Source organism: Xiphophorus hellerii, chromosome 6, assembly GCF_003331165.1.
Source record: "Xiphophorus hellerii strain 12219 chromosome 6, Xiphophorus_hellerii-4.1, whole genome shotgun sequence".
NCBI classification, from domain to species: domain Eukaryota; kingdom Metazoa; phylum Chordata; class Actinopteri; order Cyprinodontiformes; family Poeciliidae; genus Xiphophorus; species Xiphophorus hellerii.
In genome coordinates, this window is record NC_045677.1 from 3,533,024 (window position 1) to 3,550,579 (window position 17,556).

The 17,556-nt window shown below is 38.9% G+C and overlaps 2 protein-coding genes across 3 annotated transcripts; both read left to right on the top strand.

The window, feature by feature from the left end:
• The first annotated feature begins 394 nt into the window (after positions 1–394).
• agfg1b (ArfGAP with FG repeats 1b) lies at positions 395–14,481 on the top strand. Of its 2 annotated transcripts, XM_032565445.1 has the most exons (12): positions 395–788; positions 3,660–3,753; positions 3,964–4,079; positions 5,422–5,560; positions 5,654–5,813; positions 5,954–6,049; positions 8,011–8,155; positions 10,039–10,118; positions 11,328–11,420; positions 11,609–11,767; positions 12,170–12,264; positions 12,645–14,481. In XM_032565445.1, exons 1-12 carry the CDS (start codon positions 622–624, stop codon positions 12,702–12,704), a joined length of 1,404 nt encoding a protein of 467 aa, XP_032421336.1. In that variant the 5' UTR covers positions 395–621; the 3' UTR covers positions 12,705–14,481. The 2 variants fall into 2 exon arrangements, with proteins under 2 accessions (XP_032421336.1, XP_032421338.1); XM_032565447.1 differs by lacking the exon at positions 5,954–6,049 and having other exon boundaries at positions 622–788.
• A 381-nt stretch (positions 14,482–14,862) lies between these two features.
• On the top strand, positions 14,863–17,490 carry fbxo36b (F-box protein 36b). Its single transcript, XM_032565489.1, has 5 exons — positions 14,863–15,169; positions 15,817–15,925; positions 16,642–16,814; positions 16,903–17,181; positions 17,224–17,490. The coding sequence occupies exons 1-5, from the start codon at positions 14,978–14,980 to the stop codon at positions 17,287–17,289; spliced, it is 819 nt and encodes a 272-aa protein (XP_032421380.1). The 5' UTR covers positions 14,863–14,977; the 3' UTR covers positions 17,290–17,490.
• Positions 17,491–17,556: the final 66 nt, after the last annotated feature.

A 17,556-nucleotide genomic window follows, 5' to 3' on the forward strand; every position in this document is an offset into this window, starting at 1 on the left:
GTAAAAGTTTCAACTATTTAGTTGTTTTTTGGGGTGAAGTTAAAAGATTTTAAGGGTCATCCTCCTCTTAATGCTAAATACTTTCAACAAACAAACAGTAAAAGAGCCCCTCACCATGACACTGCCACTCTCATGCTTGCCAGTTAACATGATGTTCTTAAGTTTGGAAGTTGTATTTTAATATACCATTTTATTGAAATTATTACAGAGATTAATATTTATTTACAACTTAATTTATTAAATTTTGGTTCTTGAAATGTAAAGCTGTACTTAATAAATTCACTATTTTGTTACAAATTATTACATACATGAATACTTATTTATTGCATTTTGGCACTTATGTCCCTTGATCATTTTCTTGCCATTGTGAAACAAAACACAAGGCAGCATTCCAAACCGACAGATGGCGCAGCCTCTGGGGGAGGGGTTGGGTTTTGTCGACGTTTCAGTTACAGAAGAAGAAGTTTGTCAGTCGCCCAATCTCCCCGCTGGACCTCAGCAAGGTGTCTCCCCGTTCCCTGCCGTCAGACGCGGCGAGTCTGCCCCCGAAGAAACGCACTCCGCCGCCGGGCCATTTGACCAAACTTCTCTCGGTGATACCAGCTGCCCTATTTTCTCGCCATGGCGACGAGTGCGAAGCGAAAGCAGGAGGAGACTCACCTAAAGATGCTTCGGGAAATGACTAGCCTGCCTGCGAATAGGAAATGCTTCGACTGTGACCAGCGCGGCCCGACTTACGTCAACATGACAGTGGGCTCCTTCGTCTGCACCACCTGCTCTGGGATCCTGTGAGTGTCTCCTTTTGGCTTTCGCGCTCTATTTGTTGTTTATAGCAACCGCCGTGGAGCGACGAGGAGCAGCTGTCGACACGAAGCTCCCGGGAGGTCCGATACCGTTAGCTCATTAGCTAGTGGGAAAGACTGGACAGGTAATGCCGCCGCTCCCTCCGGTTCAGCCGGAGGGCCGTTGGGCTGGGCTTTATGGTCCTCCAAGAGGCAGATTGGCTTGTTTACAGCCACCCTTCAGCATGACGAGATGCCCTGACTTGTGTGTAGGCTCACTGTTTGATGTCTGACTCACACTGCCTCGGTGCTCAAGGTTAACATCCATAACGTTGTTGTGAACTCCCGAAAACCTCCAGGTGTTCGGCTGATAGCTTATTAATGCTGTTCAGCTGGAATTTGGGTTTTGCTTTAATTAATTAATTTTTTTAAACTTCAGGACAATTGTGGATAGTAACAACCAGCTGTAATCAGCTGTTTCTTTCTTTAAACAGCTGATTAAGATCTCAAGAGCTCAAATAATGCTTGAACTATGACCCCCCCAAATCCCAGAGGAGCTGGAATGGAGGCAGAGAGAAAAGGAGGAAGTTCAAACCATCTCTTCCATCGATCATAGTGGAGAAGAAACAAACCTCCGACTCTATCCTCTCTCTACTCGCCTTTCCAACTGGAGAGCCAGGCAGATTTAAATAGGAGCAGCAAAAGCAAATGAGGTGGATTGGTAGTTCTTGCTAACAGCTCATGATGTCATCCTGGAAATATATTCTCTACTGCCCAGATATGACATGTCATGTCAGTCAGTGTCTTCAGTCAGAGGCTTCTTCATATTTATTGCTACAGTGACTGCTACCAGAGATCCTTCCCGCCCACAGCATCATCATCCACGTTTCTCTGTAGACGCCCAGTTAATACGAGTTATAACAACATTTAATTAAATTGTGTTAGATTTCAATTTTCTCTACATACATACATGTCTGCGCAATGTCTTGTCAAGGACAGGATGATGTAAAAGTGACTTTTTTAGCTTTACATCATGACATAATGTTATTCCCTCATCAAAAACATACCCAAAGTTTTGCTTTGATTCTTTCATGCATATTTGAGAGAACGTTTCATCTCTGTGGCAACCATTGAACTGTGCAAAACGCCTGGTTGGACCTAGCTCCGCTTTCAAGGACGAAGCTTCTCCTCAGAGCTGCAGAGAACTTTAAAACAAGTTAAATGTTTTTAACCTGTTTTAAAAAGGTTGAAAACATTTTTAACCTATGTTTTTGCTCATCTGGTTTTGATTAATTTAATGCTACATCATTCTTTTCCAATCCCGTTAAAATACAGACATAAGTTACTGTACAAATCGCTGGATTTTACGGTTGAAATGTCGAGGATAATTACAAAACATCTACATTCTTTGCTTTAACAAAAAAAAAAACAACAAGAAATGACAAAAAAGTATGAAGACATTAACATTTTGTATGCACTAATGATTTTTAAAGTAGGTAGATTAAACGGGTGCGTGAATGACGCGGGAAGAATTTTGTAAAATCTACCGTAGTACCAAATGTATTCTTTCATACCAAATAAAAAAAACCATAACTGGCAAAAACGGGTTAATAGAGGAGTGATGTTGTGTTGACTTCCTGATGGCAGAATTTCAGAAAGAGCAGGAGTTTTTAAAGAGACAGAAGCCAAATTTCAAGGCACTAAATTACAAAGTCAAATTTCTTTTGATATATAAAAAGCTTTTTTATAACACCTGAAGGTGACATAGTTACTTGATTATGCTATAAAATGGCACCATATGGCTGAAAAATACTTAACACTGGCCCTTTAACTTTACAACATACGAACACCTTCTGATGTGAGCAAAGCTCCTTTCACAAAACAATTTACGCCGCATTTTTTGCCGTTTCTGTGAAAGAGGAGGGTTGAAGTCAGCCCACCTCTCTTACACCTCTGCAGTTGTCCCAGCCCCTCATTAGCTAACTTGTATAATAGCAAGCTGGCTTCACGGGCCAACGACTTGATGTTGTGACATTATATGCGACCTCACTGTTGTTGTTTTGAAAGTGTAAACAACAACCAGATTATTTAGGATGAGAAGAGGAAAGATATAATTCAGATAGATTTAAAGCCTTTGCCCACCACAGAGTCGTCCGAATGTTGCCAACACGTCCTGGTGATAATGGCAGACCTGATGAGGTTCGTATGTCAGCTGATCTGACATGTTTGCTCTGTTTGCTCCATGAGATCAAAACGAAATGCTGCATTTGTGCTTCATAGTGGAACTGACCGGGAAAAAAAAATCTGTTTTATAGTGAATCGATTCAAATTGCACAATATATTTTTTTTTAAAAGTCCATTTTTGTTTGTTTAATTTTTTTTGTAAAATTACACTATGAATAATTTTTTGATACATTTTTTTAAATTAAGAAGAAGCCAGGCAGCTAAGCTAACCTATTACTAGTAATTTAAGTAAAAAAAAACTTTATGCATAAACCTATTTTGCTTAACTATTGGCTGATGGAATTTAATAAAGCATGGAACGGAAGCTTATAGAATAGTTTTAAATAAATTCTCTATTTGCTTGGCAAAAATTGGTTTCTGAATTAAAACCAGTTTCTGAATCAAATCTCTAGGCTGAAAGATTCTTCTGTGAATCGTGGCGTTCTGTTCAGCAGCACACCTGCACCTCTTAACACAGAGGTCAGGTTATTTTTAGAAACTGCCTTCTTGGCATTGCAATCGTTGGGATTTCAACCTGACATGCTGAGGCTGCACTGAATGCAGGTGGAGTGTGTGTGTGTGTGTGTTTCATGTATGAAAGTTGCTCCTGCTGTTCTTCAGCTAACGTAAAGCTCTCCTTTCTCCTCCCCGCAGGCGAGGACTGAACCCCCCCCACAGAGTGAAGTCCATCTCTATGACCACGTTCACACAACAGGAAATAGAGTTCCTACAGAAACACGGCAACGAGGTGCCCTGCATGTCTTCCCTCCTAAGCGTTTTCTGATGTCCTAACTTCACTTCCTAAGATTCCTCTCTCTCTTCTTTTTTTTCCTTAAAATTCCTTTTCTCTCCCTCCTCCTGCCCCCTCCACTAACTTCACTTTCTCTCACCTCTGTCATTCCTTCCACCCCCACCTCAATCCCCCAACCCTTCTCTCTGTGCCCCCCTCTCCCTGTAGGTCTGTAAACACATCTGGCTGGGCCTTTACGACGACAGGACATCAGTTGTTCCAGATTTCCGAGAACCGCAGAAAGTAAAGGAGTTTCTTCAGGAAAAGTATGAGAAGAAAAGATGGTAGGCCCTCCCATTTTGTCTCATCACAAACACAAATTCAATGCATGTCATAAATCAGGGTCCAAAGTTTTTGCCATGTGGGTCAAAACTGTTGGGTGCTGTGGACTTTGAATTTTACCACAATATGTTGTGATATTATAGTGATAACGATAAAAATGATGATACAAAACGTCTCTTTCTTTTTTAGGATTTTTAGCAATCATAGTCATTCTTGAAAAACGTTCCCATTTTAAATAATTCAAGACACCAGTTAAAGAAGTTTGATTTATATCACTAAACTAGACACACTAACTACATGTAATCATATTTTCAAATTTACCAATAGTTCTGAAACAGTGGAGAAAATCATAAATATAAAATTTCCAATATCATTTTTTTTTTTTTACAACATTAATGGAAATTCATCAAGATAACGATAAATCAATTTTCTTAGCATAAGTTACTTTCAATAAAAAAATGATAAACTATATGCCCACCACTCATTGAGGGCCAGAAAATGTTGATATAAAACCTTCAATTCGATTTTAAAATAGAGATACGTTTTACTTTTACCTGCTCAAATATAAACACAATTTGTATTAGAATAAAGAAGTAGAAAAGAAGCAAGATTATCCTAAATGTTGTTTCTTCCTATTATCTTTATGTGAGTTTTTTGTATTTATTATCGTCACTAAGAACAGAAATAGGGCCCTATAAAATCTATCAAATTTTATTATTTTCTGAATTCTATTTTTTTTTTTCATTTTAACCATATTTGTTAACGAAAAAATTATATAATTAAGGTCTAAATGAAAAAAAACCCCAAGTCATTAGCTAGAGTTCGGCATTTACCTGTTATCTGTTTTCACGAATGAATGAAACTGCTGTGCATTAATGGAATATTTTATTCTGCATAGTGTTGACTCAGGGGGTTAAATAGAAATGGACACCAAACTTTTCAGCTTTTATTTTCTGGAAAGAAAAATGTTTGGATACTATGTATTATTTTAAGTCCACTTTACAATTATGCCGTGCCATGAAGGTCTAGCCCAGGATGACTCAACACTTCTTGCTTCATCAGTGTCAGCTGTGGTGTGAAGAAAGTGTTGCCGTCTAATTGTTACTTCCCTCTGCCAAAAATCTTTAACCATATGTTTCAGTCTGTCAGCATAAAGTCTCTACTTTCTCCACGTGTCTGCTTTTTTTCCTTTTTTCTTACCATGTAGTTTGTGGAAAACCTTTTAAAGAAATATTGTTGTATGAGAAATGGCAGGAAGTAAAAGGTTTTAAGGAGGAAATGCAGTGAAAGTGAAAAATCCGGGGAGTAAAGCCGTGTGGGGGTGTGTTTGTGTGTGTTTTGCAGGTATGTTCCTCCAGACCAGGCGAAGGCGGTAGCGAGCGTTCAGGGCTCGGTGTCGGGCTCGTCGGCGAGCAGCACCGGCAGCACCCCGGAGGTTCAGCCCCTGAAAACCCTGCAGCTCAACAAAACGCCACTACGCCAGGTAGGCCCAGCGACTGCGGCTGAGTCAGGCCGGTAAAGTCCCGTCCCTTGTGGGTTCTGGTGGTCAGTTGTCCTGTGTGTCTGTGTGTTCCAGTCCCCAGGGCTCAGCCGCCCACAGGCCCACAGCACCGCCCAGGAGAAGAAGTTCGACCTGCTCTCGGATCTGGGCGGAGATATTTTCGCCGCTCCTCCTACTCAAGCTGGCCCCCCCTCCACCAACTTTGCCAATTTTGCACATTTTCCAAGCCAGTCGGGTAAGTCTGCACCCGACACACTCCTTCGTTCATCCATTACCCCATACAATTTCCTGCCGTGTCTTTTTTATTATTATTATTATTATTATTATTATTTCCACACCCTTTTTTCCACCTTATGGTTTCTCCCATGGCTGCAGCACCTCAGGGTAATTCAAACACCAACTTTGCCAACTTTGAAGCATTTGGAAACACTGCAATTTCATCCCATCTGAGCACATCACCTCCCTCATCAGGTATCACCTTCCCCATCACCTTTCTCCCTTCACCATTCTGCTTTGTTTCTTCATGCTTTGTTTTATGTTTATGTCTTCCAAATGCACTCAGTATTTAGCAATGTTCAGTGAAAGCTCCCCCCAACTTTAGATCTTTAAACTAAAATCAATGTATCAGACCTAGTCAGTAAGAAAGGAGAAAAACCTGCTTACATCTTTTTTTTGTACATTTTTATTAGGAGCTAACAAACTGGCCCCAATTTCCTCAATTTTGGATGATCGACTCATACTTCCACGTGAAGCCAATGTTATCCACATCGGCAAAGGTCTGAAAATTAGCCACTTTCCCTGTTTGCTCTGTCATGAGAGACAGCGATCTGATACCAGATCACGTTCAGATCACCAGATCAGATCACCAGATTAACATGTGCAGTTAACAACAGTCAACCCACTGTTGTAGGGCTGAAACGATTCCTCAAATGATTTGAGTACCTCGATTATTAAAATTCCTTGAGAAAAATTTATCTGCCTCGAAGCTTTGTTAATTTATGTTTTATTTTTTAGCGCACCGTGTTCCTGCCGGAAAATTATTTGCGTTACACGTAGCTCTGACTTCCGCCTCTGAGTTGTTGACGAAAGCTAAGTGTTAGCGGCATAACGTCCAATTTTCAAGTCCGGCCCGTGGGGATTTTATTGATTAATGATAATGCCCAGGTTTTCATCGTTTTGGGGAACCAATAAGCATCCTTAAAATGACTGGCGTGATGCCTGGAGTACGGCAGCCTTTCTCCTCCGGGAGCTGCTGGTTCAGAGCGAACGGCGGGAAGAGCACTGCAGGAGTATTTATACAGATAAGCGGATAGACTGAACACGGCGGGCGGCTGAGTAGTTGATGGTTACAGTGTAAGTGTAGCTTTATGGACGAACCGCACAATAAATTTCATATCATCAAACTGGTGGCGGAAATCATCGTGGCGGTACATGGCTGGTAGATGAGTTTCTTAGTGTGACGAACGAAGGTGCCATAAATATCCTGTATTGCCCCCCCACTCTGTTCTTACGTTCGTCCCCTGGTCTACCAGTCGTCTTTCCCCCAGGGACTTACGTTCGTCTGTCCCCTGGTTTATTTCCTTCTCTCCACCCCCATCTTACATTGGTTCGTTCGCCTGTCCCTCACCCCAAGCCCCCCCACTCCAGGGACATTTCCCATATTCTCAAACAAAAAGCTTGGCAGGTATGGGGTAAGGTGAGAATTCATCTATTAAACTCACTGAAGATGAATACATAAATTAAGAGCTGGAGCACAGACATATTTTATAAGCGTATTTGTGAGCCTGCCTCTTTATTATTAAATTGAATATGATTTCAGATCTTTGTATAACTTTTCTTCAAGTTAACTTAGAAAGTGAGCTATTATTGTTACAGGTTAGTTTTCTAAACTACAAAAAAGTAACTGTTAGGGAAGCTCAAAAATGAATAATTGGACTGATATTGATATCCGATAGTAACATCAGTGTTACGCCAAATTTATCAATATTTTATTTTATAATTTTTTTAAAATCTGATTACTTGATTATTTGTAAGAATTATCGATAGATTACTTGATTACTAAAATATTTGTTTACAACAGCCCTACACTGTTGCCAAGTTAGTAACTTTGCTAAAATATTTAGCAACTCTTCAGACTAAAAAAATCGTAATTGGCAGGTCAGATTTTCTGAAGATCCCTGATTGGCCATAAAACTGCAACCTGTGCAACTTAAAGTATAAGAAAAAAAAGTTATCTTTTTACATGAACATAGTGTAAGTAGGTAACCATATCAATATTCAGTTGTCTTTTCAGACAAAATAAAAAATTGGTGATCAGCTAGAAAACTGCAATCGGTGCACCCTAATTTTTATAGTAACAGTTACATTTTTGGGGGGCTTTTCTTGCACATTTTTGTGATGCTTTGTGACACAGTGCTAATATTCCTTGAAAGGTGGAGGTGTGCCAATTCCCTCCAGATCCAGTGCCGTTTCAGCTCATTCCCAGGCAGCGAGGTGCACAGAGGACCGCTACGCTGCGCTGGCCGAGCTGGACAGTGAGCTGAGCTCGTCTGTCACCGCAGGCAGCAACATGCAGGGGTGAGAGGCCGACACATACACACACAGGAAGTGGCTAGCAGCTGTCCACACCCAGAGTCTGCAGAAAGGCCCGAGCTCAGTTAGGTTGGTTGGATTGTGTGAACATCACTGTTGATGTTCTGCCACTGATTCTTCAGTGGATTTATGTTGGACTTTCACTAGGCCATTCTGAAACATGAATTATGATTTAATCTACACTATGTTACTGTTGCTCTGGCTGTCCAGATAAGAAGAAGTTTGTTTCTGACTAGGAAGTGAGACAAGACTTCTCAAAACAACATAAAATGTCATTTATATCAAATATTTTAAAAAAATGACATGATGAAAAATATTTATACTCTTCTCAGTCTATGAAAAGAAAACATTTATTGGCTTTACAGCAATTTGGCTTGTCACAATAACAAATTTCATTGAACAATAAATTGTCCCAGTAAGTATTGCGTTAAAATATAATGTTGTTTTGAGAGCATTTTCAAGTAAGATGATAACAGCATAATAATACAAGTTTGCTCTCTCAAAGACCAATAAACTTTAAGTTTTGTTAAGAACATTTCCCTCTGGAACTGGAAAATATTTTGAATATCCGAATAAAACACAACCGATAGCAATAAATAAAACGGTTTTGGAAGTCTCTGTAAAGAAAATTGCCCTTCAAAACATATTAAGCATAAGAATGAAAATGATCAAGCTCAGTTTCATTTATCATGTAATTAACTGATCAATCGCTTATTGTGTCAATCTTAAGCTGAGTAACGTTTTGCATATTTTCATACGACGTTAGAAGGACTCCTTGCCATCGCATTAATCTTTAGCGCCTTTAACAGATTCTCTGAGATTCAAGCTGGGACTCTGGGTTGACTCCTCCTAAATGTTACCTCCAGTGGGAAGACGCATGTTGATGAAATTAAAATATGACTTTTAACCTAAATCTGACAGAGTTCAGAATTATTTTCGCATTCAGCTTGTAGCTCAACCTGTTTTTCCTCCGTCCAACAACCAGCTTCCCCGCTGTTCCTGAAGAAATATTTCCCCGCAGCATGAAGCTGCCACCACTGTGTTTCACCATGGGGATGGTTTGTTTGCAGTGTTGCGTTTTCACCACATACTAGACTATAAACTTGAATTTTCTCATCAGACCGGAGCACCATCGTTCACATCCGACTGCTGACATGTTCAAAGTCTTTAATATGTCCATAAACTTTCTTCATTAATATTCTCTGAGTCCTTCATAAAAATATATTTTTGTCTTACCTTTCAATGTTTTATTTGTAAAGGTTTTTTAAATCCCTGTGTCAGAATCTAATGAACTAAAATCTTAAAGTTTACAGTTGTGATGTGTAAGCCCGTTGTATTAAACAATACAGCAATTAACAGTATGATGAATTTAAATGAGCTTCATGATCACAGTACTGAATGGTGTCTTTTCTTGTTTTAACCAGTGTGAGTCTAATGGTTAGTATTTTTTGAAGGACAATTATGTTTACAGAGACATCTTAATGCATTATCTTTATTGTTTTGGTTATGTTTGGTTTTTATCTCCATTTTATTTTTTGTTTTTGTGATTTGGGATATTTAAAAAAATCTTCTAGTTCTATTGCTAAATGTCATAAATTAAAGTGTATTTATCTTTGAGAGTATGCACTTGCATCTTTATTCTATTGTTATTATATTACTTGAAAATGCTCTCAAAACGACAATATTATTGTTTATCGAAATAATTTCTGTGACAATTTATCATCCAGATAAGTTTAGAATTGCAACAGGCCTAGTGATGTGACAATCATGCTTTAACTCCTTCTCTGCCAGGTCATTATTATTTATTTATTGCCTATAACTGTTAAACAGACATTTAAAATGTATCATGTTGTGTTTTGTTTTTACAGGGCCATGTTTGGACCTGTCCTTGGTTCCTCGCCAGCTCAGAACCAACCTGTGATGGCCAACATGCAGCCCGGCTTTGGAGGTGGCCCATTAATGTTTCAGTCTTGATTACAAAGTTGAATTTTATTTTATATACTGTATATACGTATATATACTGTGTATATATATATATATAGTATATATATATATATAATTTTTTTTTTCAATTGGCATTTCAAGGCAATTCAAATTGACACCATAAAAACATAATACAATTATGAAACTAGCAACAAACATTACATTTTATCAAATGCCATCACTAAAATCAAGAATAATAATCATCAAATACACATAAAGATATATTGATAAATGTTACACTTATTATTACAGGGGCAGTATTATTTAAAATCAACTTTTTTTTAGTTTTGCATCATGTTATCAAAAACAATACCTGGAGTGTTTCTTTGATTCTTTAATGCGTGTTTGAGAAATTCTTTAATCTCCAATGGCAACTGTTCAGCTGTGTATAACGCTGGGGTGGACCTCGCTCCGCCACTGAGGACAAAACTCCTCCTCAGTCCTCAGAGCTGCAGTTTCCAAGCTTCTGAGCTTCCACCTCACAGAGCAGCCCTCACCCACAACTCCCCCACTCAGCTCCTTCAGACTAGCCAGCAACAATTAGCAAACATCTGGTGGAACTGCACATCTGTTGAGCTCATTATAGGAGCTACTTCTCAGTGAAACGCTGGTAAAGACGATGCTAAAGGGTTAATAGAGGAATTTTGTTGTTGTGACTTTTTAAAGGCAGAGTTTCAGAAAGAGCAGGAGTTTTTAAAGATTTCAAGATGTTAAATTACAAAGTAAATTTTTTTAAGCCATATTTCATATATGCAGCATTTTTGTACCAACTGAAGGGAACTTTATTATGCTCTGAAATTGTACTATGTGGCTGGAAAATACATAATACTGCCTCTTTACTGAATGGCAGCTCTAAACAGGTGGGTTTAGAATTGATTTAAAGGATCCATGTTTTGGCAGGTCATTATTATTTATTCATTGCCTACGACTGTTAAGTAGTTTTGCAGTTTTATGAAAATTTGTTCCAGGTTAATTGTAGCTCCTATAATGAATGCTGCTTCTCCATGTTTGGTTCTGGTTCTGTTGACCCATAACCAGAAGACCTGAAAGGTCTGGAAGGTTGACACAACAGCAACAGAGGATCCTGTTGCTAAGCCGTTCATTGATTTATTGTTGCTAAGCCGTTCATTGATTTATAACGTACAGGCTGATTTTTATGACTGTTTCGTCTTAGCGGTGCCATCCACAAATCCCTTCGTTGCCGCAGCGATAGCCCCCGACATGGCCTCCAACCCCTTCCAGGCCAACGGTAGAGGTCCAGCCGCAGGTGAGAACATTTAGAAAACATGAAAACCTTTGTTATTCTGTGTTTCTGATTAGATACTAGTGGAATTTTAATGTAACTCGGTTACATTGACAAGTAGCATATGCTAAGTATCTAATGTATCTGTGTGTGTGCGTGTTGTGGGTATGTGTGTACCGTCGCTGTGCACACATGATGTGTGTGTTTCGTAGCCTCGTTTGGTACTGGCTCTATGAGCATGCCCGCCGGCTTTGGGAATGCGTCTTCCTACTGCCTTCCGACCAGTTTCAGCGGAAACTTCCAGCAGCAATTCCCCGGCCAGGCCCCCATTCCTTACTCCCAGCCTGGGGCCTACCACCCTCAGTCTAATGGTTAGTGCCCTGTCCCCTCTGACCTCACACAGTACTGTACCTGTATAGTACCTGCCTTGTATCTTGTATCTACTTGATCATAAATGAAAGTCTGGATGGACAGTGATTTGTTGTTTATCTCTTGGCAGCTGCTGCACAGTTACTAAAGGTTTGCATTTAGGGTGCAAAGCTTTTTGAGTTATTGTTTTTGACCAATAATATAATAAAAAAAAATACCAACATTTGTCAACAAGGCTCTGTTTACACCTAAATGCAACAGAATATCCCAAAGTTTTTACTCTTATTTTATTTTCCCCATTTCTTTCAGAGTTTTGAATCATTGAGTATTGTGGTTTAAATCATTTTAATATTTATGTGTTTCTGTGAAGTGAAGCCATTTTCCTTCCTCTCTGTCCCCTTTAGGGCCCGCCTTTCCAGTCTACAGTCAGAACAAGCCCTCTATTACGCCCTTTGGGCAGCCCATGGCTGTTCCTGGCATGACCAGTAACCCATTTATGGTGAGCATGCTCTGTCCCGCGTTTTCCGCAGTTCTCTTCATAACTACCCAGTCCTACCAGGGGTCTTTCTTCTGTTGATGTTGTGGAATCTACGGTGGCCTTGGAGTGCAAACCACATCAACAAATTGCTAAACACAACTAAAGATTGAAAAACACAATGACATTAGCTAAGCATAATGCCAACTTAAGAAAACACGACAACATTAACTAAACAGAAGAGGTAAATCCCAATGGGAGACCTGAGACGTTGCTAATGGGACGACATCACTTTTCTTCTTGTGTTTTTCGATTCGTAGTTGTGTTTAGTGATTTGCTGAAGCGGTTTGCACTTCAGGGTCAAACCGCAGGAACCTAATCTTGGATAATTCTTTTTATTTCAGGCCGGAGCGCCAGCGGGGCCGTTCCCCTCTGGAGGTTCATCCACCAACCCTTTCCTGTAGCACAACTCCTGGCTTCGGCCACCAGAGGGCAGCATGCAGCACATACTGAACGCACCTGTTCCGTCACGCAACTAGTGACAGTACATTTCTTAAGAAAAGACTTATCTATTTTTTTCTCCATGAAAGAAGTTTACAACACTATGAAGGAGTACAAAGGAATATATTTAGGACTAAGGGACAGTTATGGGGGAAATGTACTGTCTGGACTATATTCCATTATTGTATGCTTTTTATTTTTAATATTTTTTTCCGTTCTAACTGTAAGCTTTGTGCATATCACTATTTGTAATCACACACAAGTACATGTAATGTATAATAAGGACTGAACTAACAAGGATGCGTAACCACAAACCTTGTGTTTAAAAACGACAACAAAAAAAAACAAAGAAAAAGGGAAGAAAATCACTTCAAACTAATAGATAGGTAACAGTTTACATTTTAACAGGGTTCCATCCAAATCCGCATTTTTGGTAGAGTGAAGCAGTCATAAAATAGTTTTTTGTTTTTTCATGTTCAAAAAAGGGATTTGTTATTTTCTTGTTCATTTAAGAACTCTTCTTTTCGCACCAGGTTTCCTGTATTAAGCCATGTTTCCGTTACTGCGATTCTTGAAATATAAAAGTAGGCTTTAGTCTGATAGATAGGACTTTTAAAAAATAAAATAATATGTAACCTTCAGAGCAGGTTCATGTAATTTGGCATTGATCTGAGACAATAGGCCAACATTTAATGATTGTCGATTAGGCATGGACCGGTGTGAGACTGTCACCATATGAAATTAAGTTTTAAAAAAAAAAACGTTTTGCTGTATTTACACAAATTAATGAGCTAATTAAGTCATATTTCACCTGAAAAGTAATTCCTACAATTGCTACATATTGGTTTCGACAGAAATAGGAATATTTATGATGGTCCCACAGGGACTAAAGCAGAAATATATAGTAAATACCTGTTAAATTTAGTCATTAAGTGCTTATTAGCTGACCTGCTAAGGTAGTGGATGCTTACCAGAGGAGATTCATAGCTCGCCAACTGTAGGTTTAAAACAGCGTTGCCCTCAGGATGGGTGGTTCTGTCTTTGTCTTCACACAAATATTTCCAAACAGCTAAGCTAGTCTTTCTGTTCAGCAACCAGTTGGGGCAGGGCGTCTTACTGAAGGCCCCAGGCCCTTGCCTGTTGGCAGTGCACAGCAACTTTACTATGTAGATTATGAGGCAGACAGGAGTCTGTCATGTTTTACTCACAGGTAAAGGAACAGACACGGCTCTTAGAGCAGAAACAGATGAGAACCAAGTAAAGGTTATGTGTTAGTCGGATTTCTTTGTTATTTTACCTAAGCTGATACGTCCTTGTTAAAGTTGGTAAGTATACTCTTGTAACTTGGGGATCATAATTCAGATATTCTCTATATTCTATGAATAAAAACAGCAGAAAGAGACTGTTATTGAAGGCCTCAGGCTTGTGATCCGGTTTGGGCTACCTCAGAACACATGAAGTCAGGATCCCACGGTTTTGTTGGGGCTTGTACTTTAAAAGCAGAACATCCTCAGCATTTGACTGACTAAACATCTGAGAGATCGGGGTTGTGTTCACTGTCCTCTTTTTGAATCTGTCCTCTTTGCCTTCGTTTTTAAAGCATCAGATCAGACAAGCAAAATGCAGGGAGAAGAAGGTTTGTTTAGATTGTTTAGGTTTGTTTGAGGCAAAGTTTCAGGACTGCATACATCACTGGACCAGCCCCCTGACTGTGGACAATTTGGGTTTCAGTTATGTTTTTAAAAAAAAAAAAAGTTTCTTGTTTTTACAAGATGAGGTAGTAAATGTGTACATTTATAAATATATGTATAAATAAATTAAAAGATTTTTAACTACACTGCCTAACTTGTAAGTCTTTATAGCAGATGACATACATAACGCTTGAGCAACACGCTGCATGAGTTGATAACACAGATTAGCTTTTAACGAAGCTAATTTCAGGTTCATCTCACTTCTTGCACACTAATTTATATATCTATCTCTATATAGAGATATACCCATATAGATATATCTATCTAGAGATATAATCTCTAGATAGATATATCTAGATATAATTATCTATAGATATCTATCTAGATATGTATATACACTTTTTGTATACTGATTTATATATATTTATATAAATATATAGATAGATAGATATGTGTGTGTGTGTGTGTATTCTTTGTATATCAGGTTTCTTAAGTTGGGATTTGAGTCCGTATTTCGTATTGTAAACATAAAAATGTGAGCTGGTATGATGATGATAAAAAAAAAAAAAATCCTTGAATCTCAACAGGACATTTCCCGACTGAGTCTGGCGTTGTCAGGGCAACGCCTAAACACTCTCGACATGGCGTCGCTTCTAACAGATCCATTATTTGAGACTTGTGGACGGGGTCCTCCGCCAATTAAAGATTATTATCACTTTTTTGTCAACAAGTCAGAAGTAAGTAACTACAGTGTACTGCACAGAAGAGCCTTTGTTTTCTTTTTTAAGTTGAAACGATTGAAATAGCTAGCATAAAGTGAACGTTAGCTAAACCTGCTGCAAGACAAACTTTCTCCAAGTTTTCCATTAGTTTTCTGCTCGTAAACAAAAAAGAGCAGGTGCGTCTCAATGAATTAGAAGTCTTCAAAAAGTGAATTGTATTCAGTAATTTAATGTAAGAAAAACCTGTTCATGCGAGGTTTCACAACGTACAGATAAACTGCAAGCATACGTTTCTGTTAATTTCAGTGATAATTGTTAACGACTGAAAAAAAAAAAAAACTTCAGCTTCTCTGAAAATTGAAATAGTTAGGTTATACAAATGACAAAAAAGACTTTAATCCCAGAATTATGACTTTTTATTTTTAATCAGAATTCTGAGATTTCTTTAAGTGACCTTTATCCTTTTCTGTAGGTTTTTATGTGGAAATGTGGACAGACCTTACTTTTTGTGCATGACTTTAGTTTTTATGTTCCATCATATGTCACAAATGTCTAGATGAAGAAAAGGGGCTTCACTGATATTTAATAAAAAGAACTAGTCTGTGTGTTTTTTTTTCCTCGCTCATTTGAACTGGAGCTCCTTTTACTCTGACTGTGTCCAGATAATATGGAGATGGTGGAAGATCTCCCCAAGAATGGTGGACAGACAAACCAAGCCTGGAGAGGTGAAGGAGTCTCTCAGTGACTTCTTGGAGGACGCTGATCTACAGAGTAAGGCAACTACATATCAAGATTTGTTAAAATACAGTCAGAGGAAATAAATAAATGTTTTGTCATAACTGGAAAACAAACAAAAGAGAAAAGGCAAAACTAGTCATGGAACAGTGGTTAGTAGAGTTGTCTCTGGGTGATTTCAAATTTCTAAAATTTGTGCTTCCTCTCAATTTAGAGAGTATAAAAACTTGATTACATTTATGTTTTAATATTTTATGATCAAATCTATTCTTTACATTTGCTTTTTTTTTTTTTTGGTATGGCAACATTTTTGTATCAGGAGGAAAAAAAACAATATCAAACATTTAGTAAAAGTAGCCAGAAAAACGATTATCACCGATACTGTGCGGAATCTTAACACAAAAATACTAAAAGACCTTCTTCACTCCGCCTATCACACACTGCATGGTGAATTGGAGCTCCTGCCATCTGGTGAGAGATTAAGAGCCAAAAGCGAGAACGACTACATGTAAACACTCCTTTATCACTGAGGACGTTGTTCAGTTTAATTTAAAATGTGATTAGCTGAAAATGATCATTTGAGATTTATTTCCTATAAGACTTGCTGTTGTAGAATCATTGTGTCTCTGATTGTGTTTCATCTGGTTGCAATAGACTTTTAAAAAAAAAGGTTTTGCTAATTGTGTCAAGCACTAAATAATATCAAGCACATAATCTGGAAAAAACAAACAAACTATGGCCTCCTCCTTCAGGAGAAGTCAGAGTGGTTTTTGGAGATCATGTCTTGGAGTTCACCAAGGCTTTGTGCGAAGGCCATTACAATTATCTTGATCGGCTGTCTGACTCCCTCCTCCTACGGATAATAAACTTTCTGGAGCTTGAGGATGTGGTTCAGCTTGCATGGACCTCACACAAGTTTCAGCAGGTGAGTTGCAGAAAAACACAAAATCTCTTAGGTAGAATATCCTCCTTTTACGACGCTGTATCCTACCCTGAAGTGTTTTTCCCTTCAGCTGTGCGAGTCAGAGGAGTTCTGGGAGCAGGCAATGCGTCGCCGCTGCTGCAGCATTTCTGACGAAGTGGCATCTCTGGCGAAGGAAATAGGCTGGCGCACCGTTTTCTTCACCAACAAGTTACATCTGCAGAAGCTGCTCAGCCGCAGGAGGCAGACGACTGAGGAGCAACAGGAAGACCCCGGAACCGATGAGGTTACACAGTTACAGGAATCTTCCTCTGGAAGCTCTAAGGAGGAAATTATCGCTGGTGCTGGAGCTGATCCAGACTTTGACAACATAGATCCAAACCTTGACAGCGCTGAGCCACACATTGGCAACACTGATCCACACATTGACAACATCTCTGACCATAATGCCACCTCTGGTTCAGAGGTTGGAGTATGAGTCCATCAAACTCCTTTGCTGACCCCTTCAGGGACAACATCAAGTTGTCTGAGGTTGAGAATTGCCTCAAAATGGGAAGTTGAGCAGGGGGCGGGAGGGAGCACAAAACCAATCTGACTGACTTAAACGTCATTAAAATTTCAGTTCAATTCTTATAGTTGTATTGCTAACATGTGTGATTAAATATCTGCTTAGATTCAATTGAATCGTGTTTTTCTTGATTTTTCTACATTACTTGTTTGACTATATCAAAGTCACATAAGAGAC